Raw genomic sequence first — 10,279 nt, 5'->3', positions numbered from 1 at the left:
GCTTAAACGAATAATTTCGCTTTCGACGCCCTAATTACCGCAGTCCACTAACTTACAACTCATATAAGTTTAGAAATGGGATATAAAACATTCGTAAAGCTATTTACAAGAAAACAGCTGCCTTATTGCGCAGAGTTTCAGCTTTTCTCTTCCTTGCCTTAGCATTGGCATGCCATATCTTGTCATTCATCTTGAAGCAGTAGTTCTTCAATAAAATATTCGCGCTACACCACAAAAGGTGCCTTAACACAAATTCACGTTTGTGTCCATCCTCTCGGGCGCCGCACTCTGAGGAATCATCACTTTCTATAAAGGCACTTTCTGTAATTGAGCAATTAACCTTCATTAGGCAGAAAAGAAGTAAGGCGTGCAGACAGGACACAAGAGTAGAGGAGTGCACAACATGAACGCCGACTATCAAATGAAGGGAGCACTGAGGCGAAAAAAGAAAGAAGACACAAAACTCATCTGCGCAAGCTCAGGAATGGTAACACCACGTGTCAGTCGGGTACATGTGTCGGTCTACGTGAGAGATAACTGCTAAGCCACTTAATCTCTTTCTTATGTAATGTAATCGAAGGCTGACTCACGCATGCGCTTCCACCGTTATAGATATGCCATGCCTCGACCATAAGACGCGTATCTTCATTCTTATGCCTGTGCAATATCGCGCATTCATCTAACTCTGGCGTGCAGTTACAATCTTGGCAATGTAGGGAAAGATTAGAAGGCGATCCACCGGTTAATGACCTTTTATGATCCATTAGCCTGTGATTGATACACCGCCCCGTTTGCCCTACGTAGAACTGGCGACAGCTAAGGGAAATTTTATAAACCACACCCATACGACAGTCAGTAAACCTGTTTGTTCTTATTGTTCTTCACTGTACAAATATCTTCTTTTTTTTGCCTTTTACCTGCTCTTTTTTCATCTGCATGGCAGTGAATATCTTAGCTAGCTTATTGGGAGTAGTGAAAGCAACATTAACATCGTAGCTACTTGCAACATTTTTAAGCCTGTGTGACACTAAATGAATGTACGGAATAGCCACTACTCTTTTTTTTCTTTTACTGTTTTCTGTAATCACGTCCGTCTCCCTCGCAACCGACTTCTTTGGGCGCTCAGCCACAGTGGCCACTGCTACACTATGATAACCTGCTTCTAATAGGCGCCGGACCTACGCATTAAAACTGGCGCTCATTTTGTGCATGCAGGATCTGGCGAGAAAAGACTTAAGGCACGGCATGGCAATTCCGTTTTTTACTACTTTGGAATGCTTGGATTGAAAGTTTAGCAACGACTTCGAAGGTCTTGGGGAGTACTACCAACAAACGTGATTTTGTTCGAAGACCAAGAAAGTTTCAAGAAACTGAATTACGCGCCGCTGAGAAAATTCCTTGGTAAATTTTAATCCTCCTCCATAAAGATTAAATTGCTCATTTACTGAGGTAACAGCGGCATCGAATTCTTCCCTATTGCAGAAAATCAGGTAATCATCAACGTAACGAAATATTTTGATAACTCTATCACCTAAGGCTTTCTCTAAGCAGCTGTCAACCTTACTCAGGTAAATATTGCTAAGAATAGGGGCGACCTTCGAGCCAATACAAATACCTGATTTCTGCAGAAAAATGCCATCTCTCCACGCAATCAGCATCGACTTCTAGAAATTCTTTCAATGTACTTGAAGTCGATGCTGAAACCCAAGAGCTCTAGAGAAATCGTACCGACTGCATAGTAGCGGCCCTCGTGTGTACATGCAGCCAGTATTTTTTCCATCTCAAAGTATAAAATAATTAATTGATTTTAAATAGCAATTTTTAATTATTGCTTGAATCGCAAACATGTCAATTACAATGTTGTAGGGCACTTTAAGTAACCTCCGAATAAAGCATTCACCTTGTGCTAAAGTGCGCCTGGTTGTTTTTTCCAAGAAAGAAACAAAGCCGCCAAAATACGCGAAATATGAAAAAGATGCGCGCTCACACGCCGCTACTCAACCACCACCAAGCAACTTTTGAAACATACACGGCTGCATTCGTTTATTGCTGCATCGTACAAGGCTTCGTCATGTAGGATGGCTCAAGAGGTTTCGCGACCTAACCAGCGTGGTGTGAAAAGCTTCGGCATCTGCGGACGCAAGAATGTTGTTCTCAATCATGAGGCACTCGGGATAGCTTTAACGTTCGCGTATCACGAGACAAAGCCAGAAAAGAAATTAAACCAATGTTAAAAAAACAGTGCGCAAAAGAGCACGAAAAAAAAAATGCAGTTCTCGGAAGAACAGAACAGAGCTACTCAAGAGTTTATTTCAATAAAAAATAAACCAAAAGCATGTAAGGCATCTCAGCCACCCACAAAGAAACATCCAAAACTACACCTGGTTTAGCCATTGACCTTTTCTGTCACTTGAACTCCGGCAAAGAGGCAAAACAAAGCGGCATTTTACCTAGTTCTATATTTTTTGCAAGCTTCTTTTATTTAAGGATAGAGTGAAATCATGAAGGTGCATTAAACAGTCACGTTTTATACCAGTTTGAGAGGTTATTCACTACTGCCATTTGTAGCAGCTGCTCCAACGGGTCACCATCTGAAACAATCCAGTACTTGCTTCTTTCCAACATTTGTGCTGCTGCAGCTTTGACCAACGACGTTGGATTCTGGCAGCAGACAGTTATTTTGCGTCCGGTGTGGTAGTTTCGCTGCTATACACACCATCTTTCACATAGACTCACAGGAAGTCCAGTGGTGTCCTGTCCGGCGACCTTGCAGGCCAGGGTACAGGTTCATGCCGGCCAATCTACTGTCCAGGAAAAAGCTTGTCAAGCCACGCTCGAAACTGTACTGCTATGCGCAGGAGCATCATCGTGTTGAAACCAACCAGGTGTTCCGAAGGTGCGCAAGTGGAACGTTGCAGCAGAGGTCGTTCACGGTGCCCTCGAGGATGTAGTTGACGAAGCGTTGCGTTGCTAGTGTGTTGTCAAAAAAGGCGGGTCCGATGATGTTGCCATCAAAAATACTCCACCACACATTAGGCGACCACTGGTATTGGTGTCCTGTTTGTGCCAACCAGTGGGGATTCCTATCACTCCAGTAGTGCGCATTGTGAAGCTTGTGCGTTTCTGGATAAACTAGCCTGATCCGCCCAAGCGCGTGAGTGAGAAAGTCCGGTTCCTCTTCACATTTCGTGAAAATCTAATTGGCAAAGTCAAGTCTGTTTTCAAAATCTCGGTCTTAAAGATTTTGATGAAGATGTACATGGTACGGGTGTATATGATCTTTTTTTTAATATCCTCCACACTGGCGTCGCGCACACTACCGTCAGGGCTCAAATAATTCCGAAACATCCGTTTCCGCTTCTTGAACTACCGCCGCAGTCCTGTGTCGCTTTCTTGTGAAGCTACCCGTCTCGCAAAGGACTTCGTACCTTCTCAGTATTGTTGATGGACTAGGCCGTCCTGCACAATGCCACATCCGGAATAGCTTGGTTGCCTTCCTCTTGTCGCCGTGCGCCGCCCCCAGAGCCAGGATCATTTTAGCCTTCTGACCATTCGTGAAGGGCATGACTGTCTTCTTGAAGAGCAGGTCACTGGCGTGGTACCGTCGAGATCTCCTGTTATCTTCGTATTGACACACCAAGCAAAAATGATTTACGTAATCGACAACAGCATATGCATGGCCGTACAGATCCGCCAAAACGCACTAGATGGACATATCCTGCGCAAGGTTTGTTTCTATTGCTAAAGGGAACAAAAGAAACATACGCTCGGGGCGCGCCTATCTACAGAACAAGACGAGTGCGCAACATTACAGTCCCAAATGCGCCGTCACCGTTTCCCGGCTTCAAAATCCCCCTACGGCTCCGCGATACTAATCAAAGCGTGTTCTCATGATGCCGCAACCATCACACAGCGTGAAGCCCTGTTTCGAGCTGCCGCCGCTAGTAAGGCTATTCGTGATGCTATTCGCGTGGGAGCATTGGAGTAGCGCCGCGCGAGCGCGTATCTTTTTCGTATTTTGGATGTCTCGCGCGCTTTTGTTTTTTCTCGGAAAAGCCAACGAGGCAAACCTGAGCACGAAACAAATGCTTGATTCGGAGGTTATCTTAGGTGCCCTTTAATTAGGTAATCAATATTTTTGCGATTCAAGCAATAACGAAGTTCACTCATTAAAAGCAATTAATTAATTAATACTTCGTGACGAAAAATACTGGCTATAAGTACACACAACTACGGCTACTATGCACTCGGTACGATTTCTCTAGAGCTCTTGGCTTTTGTAAAAATCTTGGTCCAAGTTAACTGGGACACCTGGTGTACACATATTTACATGCTGTACATCACACACACACACACACACACACACACACACACACACACACACACACACACACACACACACACACACACACACACACACACACACACATATATATATATATATATATATATATATATATATATATATATGTGTGTGTGTGTGTTATTGTTTAAATTTTCAGTGCTCTTCATTGTCTCGTGCTGCACTCGTGTTTCTGGTGCGTGCGCTTCTAGTGCAACTGCGGATCGAAAACGCGCCCCGCGTCTGAACGCGCAGGCTTGCCTGCGAGGAAGTGTGTTGCATGTCGCTTGTCAATGCATGCGTTCATGGCATAATGGTTTCAATGTCGGTATTGCGTGGTAGAGGTTCTGTGTTCCAATTCTGCTCTCAAATTTATTAATGGTTATTTAATTGTTTATAACACCGTACTATTCTTGAAAATGATGACTTGGTAAAGTCACAAAGCCGTTCGAAGTCAAAAGGACAAAGTTTAGGCAAATTCTTGCCCTGACGATCAATACCACGCCTGGCTGAATCGCCTTGCTTGCAGCTCCCGCAGACACCAGCAATACAATTCCCTCTAGTTTTTCTCGTATGAAACTCTATGCTTGAAAGGGTAAACTACTTCTTTGCTGCAACCATGCCTAGATATGGTGCTATCTCGTTAAACGCGTTCGGCGTTAGAGGCCCAGATACGCACGAAAAAGTGCCTGGAACTGGGCAAGAAAGCTTCGCTGTAAAACGAAAAAAAAAGCACTTAGCATGCGACAGATAACGTCAATATACCTCTCCCGGGCATAAAGCACTTGGTTGCTAGTCATTGCTCTGTCCTGTTCTTTTTCTGTGTCCTATGTCACGTCATTTACCCCTGTTTATAATCTATGCCAACCAGCCTACATAAACACTATAACCTCCGTTGAATTGTTTCAGCGGAGTGCCACCGCACGGCGCCTGCACTTACGGACGGTCCCGGGCACAACGGTTCCGCAGACGCGCGTGCCGTCGATGGCCAAGTAGTCGCCCTGGCAAGAGTCCGACGGCTGCAGCTGGAAGTCCAGGAAGGTGATCTCCATCTGGCATATGTTGCCGTGAGCGCGCCGAACCGTGTACACGCAATCCGTGCCGTCCTCGTAGTCGGCGGGGTAGTTGGTACTTTCCAGCTCGAACTCCATCTGCAACATGTGCAAGGAAGCGGCCGCGGGTTGGACGCCCCAGCCAAACCTCACCGAAGATTGCAGTAATCGAGCATTGTTAGCATATCGTTACCGTTCTACTGCTACTGCATCGATGCCGCCTGCCGCCGACTGGAGACGCGGTGTTGGTAAATGTATCAGTAAAGCTAGAACGGTAACGCCATGCTTAAGAGCGGCTTTTCGTGTGGTCCGAATTACCCGTGCTGCTGGGGTAAATGAATTAATTCTTTAATTAAATATTTATTATATATTTACACAAGTAATTAATTCACCAACTTCAACGCAAGTGTTCTTGCGGTGGCCGAACAGCAAAGCAAAACCTTCTGTGGTCATCACAGTATCGTTCGTGGTGGGAGACTGACTCAGGGTGTCTGCGAAGTTGACATTTCCGAATTCCTCGATTTTTACAGGTTTACCCTGAGCACCTTTGCAAGGTTCCCTGAATGAGCCAGAACTTTCTTTTATGTAAAGACAGGCTGACACCATGTTTCCCGATGCTGTCACTCTCTAGTAAGCATGTTGAAACAAAAAATGACTATCCAATTTGAATAGTAAGGAGTATTGTCTATTTTAGTTAAAAAGGAAACAGAAGGAAGGTGTTAGCAAAATGCACAGCGAAAAAAATGGTAAAACCCATTCCGAATTCAGTCGAACATTTTCAAAAACGAATGAAAAGGAGATGCATACATAAGTAAATATTCTTGAATATGAGCCATTTCTATCAACTGATACCGAGCTCATCGGTATGATGCCTGAACTTTGCCACAACTAAGATTCTTTCTCGGCAGCTGGGAAGTCAACTTCGTCTGTCCTGACATACTCTGAGCCCGTACACAACATCTCAGTGTTGGGTTTCACTGCTTTAAAGAGTTTATTTTGGTTTGGATGAAGGACACCTGCATCTCGGCGTCAGCCAACACTTTATTTTTGAGCTCAAGCTCCTTCCAAGAGGCGGCGACACGATTCCTTTCCCGTTATTTCCTTAGTGCGTCAGTCCTTTCTGTTCTCATCCTCCTTCTGCCACGCTTTCACCCTATGGATCAGTTGAAGCATCCTCTTGGTCAGTTGTACAGTCAACGTCCGATTTTTTGGACTCCCTAGGGGTCGCAAGAACATCCGAAAAATCTGGCAGTAAAAAAAAAATGAATGCATGTCTTTCCGCCCTGGGCTAAAATTGGCACAGGCACGTCCGAAAAAGCTCGTAAGAAGGTATGGTAGGGTGAATGGTACATGTTAGTCTTAAGGTATTTTTGACGCTCCTGCGGAAATTCGCATCAAATTTCGCGTGATTACAGAAGTTGCTCTTTGGTATGACATGACACACTTTCAGTCTAGATGGTTTGCCTTTCCTGTGGCCCACTTCCAAAATTTCAGGTGCGTTTAATTATTTCATGTACCTTTCACTACATGAACGCAGAGGAATGTGATGATATTACGCAGTGTTATCTAAATACCAATAGGTTATATCTCAACTAAGGAAATATCATATCTACTTTGGAGTTCGCACCCACAAAAAATAATCTCTGCTAGCGCAAGGCCAGAAGGGGGGTTTCCTGCGGTGTAAATTTTTCCAGTGTTGTCATTCAGATTATCAGAGATTTCTTTCGTTCAGAATATTTATGACTGATTGTAGTACAGTAAAAGCTCGTTAATTCGAACCGCAAGGGGAAGCCGCTTCAGTTCGAATTAACGAAAGTTCGAACTAACGAAAGTGAAGGAGAGCAACAGTACACTGCGATTTGGAAGCAGTAGGGCATGTCAGAAATTTGGCGAGTCAGAAAGTGATGGCGTGTGCCGCGGGCACACGCCATCTTCAAGTCGAAGCTCTGGGTCCGACTGTGCCACACCACCGATGTCCACCAAAACGAACGTTAGCCGAGGCTTAACACCATCACAATGAATCGCGACGGCCGATACCTCCTAAGCTGAAAACAGAGGTGCACAACCGATGAAGACTGCCGAGACAAAGACGCTGAACATGTGAAAGTGGCGAAGGCCCTGATTCGTTCCTTCTTGATTGCAAGCGCAGCTGCGACGCACTTGGTTCGCTGTGCTTTGGTGCTTGCCGTGCCATCTCCGCACGACATTAGCAGCTGTACAAGATTTGCAAAGCCTCCGAGATTCACAACGGGCAAGACGTCTCGGAGGTTACGTAGACGGAGAGGCGGCAGCCGCCGCTGCCTTCTGGCTGACCCCGCGTCGGTTAGATTTTTTTTCCGATTTTGCCTTCTCTCGCCGTTCTCTCCGTTTCGGAGGCAATACAGCCTTGTGTGTAGGCAGTAGGCGCGTTTCTCTGGTCGTGTGCCATGCGAGCGTAGTTCGAATTATCCGTGAGGGAACCTTCCCGTGTTCGAATTAACGCACTTTTTTATACATGCAATTCTGTGGAGCTTGGCCGGACCAAATCGTACAGTTCGAATTATCCATAATTTCGAATTATTGAAGTTCGAATTAACGAGCTTTCACTGTACATGGGTACAAAGTTTCACTGGAATGAGATGCATACTTTCTGAGAAAAGGTACATTGAATTTGAAAAAAATCATTAAAATGCAATTTGAGAAAAAATGAAGTTTTCTGTTTGAATACTGCTTGTGGATGCTCAAAATGCCCCCAGGAGAATACATTTCACTGCTGACTTTCTTGCAGGTGTGCCCAAAACCCTTCTTAGTGTCGCCTTTTTATCAGTCATCCTTCCTTGCTCTCGGCAGAGTCATAGAATTCTGCCCTGTCAACACGCTCTTTGTCCGTCCTGTCGAGGGCGATATTACAAAACAAACCTGGAACAATTCCAAGGCCCTCCAGAACAGCTTTTCGTGCAGAATTACCTTCATTGTAGTTGGCTGCAGCGTTGTTAGTTGCTGTCTTCAATGTGTAAGCACTGACAAAGTTTTCTTAGGGCAGCGGCACCAGATGAGGTGGTTGAGCGACTCATTGGTGTTCTGTGTGCGCCCATGAATACATTTGCTCAGAAGACCGATTACCTTTGAACGTTCTCATTCTGCTCCATTTACTGGACGATCGTGCCATCTTTTGGACAAGTAATATGTTTGAAACTAAAAACAGAGGCGGCCACAACCACTTAAGCGAACGCAAGAGTTTGACGTAATAGCTCTTTTCTGCAAAGGGCTATTATGTCAAACTCTTGCTTCGAGTTGTTAACAAATTCGACTTTGCCCTGCCACCTGCTAGCCGGCTGGTTAGCTCAGACGGTAGAGCGGCTGTCCCAGAAAGGCGTGGTCCTGGGTTCGAGCCCCGGACCAGGACAAATTTTTCATCAACTGCGATGCTTTTCTTTCGAGGAAACCGTATGGGATTCCTTTCTGGCAAATGCTACGATTGGGGGGATGTCTCATTTTCCTTTCATTATATAATTTTTTTTGTACAAGGCATTTACCTACCACACACACAAGCGGAAAAAAAAACACGCCATAACGAAAGAAACCGCGAACGCCAACGATAAACAAACCAGCCTCTGCTCGCCATCTTTAAACGCCAGGACGCCTGGCACACATCGGCGCGACAGTTGAACCGCTTCGAGCGGGCGCTCGAGGTCACGCTTCCGCACGTTTATTCCTCTTAGTGCAGTCGATTTTTCTGTGCCAAAATTGCGAATTCGATTTTTACGGGGGTTTACCCTAGATAACCCCTGAAGGCCTGCCAGTACACTTATTACGCGTATCGGTGCTCGTACTGTGACAGGAGACGGGGGTGCACGCGTGTATAATTAAGGAAAACATACTGTGTCCCGTGACAATTGCCCCTTCCAATCCTTGTTATGCTTCACCGCCTGAAATGCTGAACTAAGGCAAAGCTAACTTTCGGAGACTGGCATTACGCAACGCGCTGTGTCCTGCCAGCTTCGAAGCCAGTCGCGAGGATTACAAAGGCGGAGTCGGTCCCATTGCTGACAGCGGCGAATTCTTTCAATGAAAAACACAGCACCGCACGGCAAGAAGCTTAATAGCGAACGTATTGGAGTGCTGATTGCCATGTTATATGTTGATAACGTAACGTTTTCTGAAGTCTCTAAATTTATTAAGGCAGTTTTTCGCGTGGTACCATGGCCATGCACGTTTATATCTCCTTCCGTTTCTCTACTGCCGGTGTGCCTTAGAACCACAGCGCTGCAATTATGCTTCAGCAATTTTCATTTTCCTTTCTTTTTTTTCTCCTCCCTTATACTTATTAAAGTTTCGCATCCATCCATCCATCCTCCCTTATACTCGCTCTCATACAATACATGCAGAAACAAATGAACAGCGCTCGCATTCGATCCCATAAATGAGAAAATATATGTATATATATAGACAATTATCAGTCATAGCACTCGTAGTACAGCCCTCTGGGCCGTTCTCTCTCCGAAAGTAGTCATATTAGGGTTTTATAATTAGATTAAGGCATTTCGCTCTCGTGAGACGCAGACCTTGGGGCAGTTACTCGGGCTAGCTTCCCACGCTAAGCGTACCGCGCTTGGCTTACACCTGCTTAAGCTTTTCTTAGTTTCTATAGCCGCTAGAGTTCCCTCTCATCGACGGGCGATCATTTTATCCAAGAAACTATGCCTTCCAACCACTCAGAATCGACCATCGCGGACAACATCAGTCTCCTACAACGGAAGTACGAGGCTCTGGACAGGAGCTATGCCACTTCAATGTCACCTGGGACCTGACGGACCAACAGGCTGAGCTATCTGTCTGGGCAGCATCCAAGGGTCACGAGTTCAAATCCCTTGTTCTCTTCCTTTATTTTTGTTTTCCTTTTTTA

General features: G+C 45.3%; 1 protein-coding gene across 1 annotated transcript in view; it reads right to left on the bottom strand.

Annotated features, from left to right (window-relative positions):
* LOC135914757 (cubilin-like) overlaps window positions 1-10,279 on the bottom strand; it is a 294,278-nt gene that overhangs the window by 135,885 nt on the left and 148,114 nt on the right. The window contains exon 12 of the mRNA XM_065447679.1: window positions 5,283-5,493. Within this exon, the coding sequence (XP_065303751.1) occupies window positions 5,283-5,493 (211 nt within the window). The remainder of the gene's footprint in view (window positions 1-5,282; window positions 5,494-10,279) is intronic.

The sequence above is a fragment of the Dermacentor albipictus genome, unplaced genomic scaffold, assembly GCF_038994185.2.
Source record: "Dermacentor albipictus isolate Rhodes 1998 colony unplaced genomic scaffold, USDA_Dalb.pri_finalv2 scaffold_14, whole genome shotgun sequence".
Taxonomy (NCBI): domain Eukaryota; kingdom Metazoa; phylum Arthropoda; class Arachnida; order Ixodida; family Ixodidae; genus Dermacentor; species Dermacentor albipictus.
Note: the sequence above shows the minus strand (reverse complement) of the source record. Positions and strands in the feature narration are given on the sequence as shown.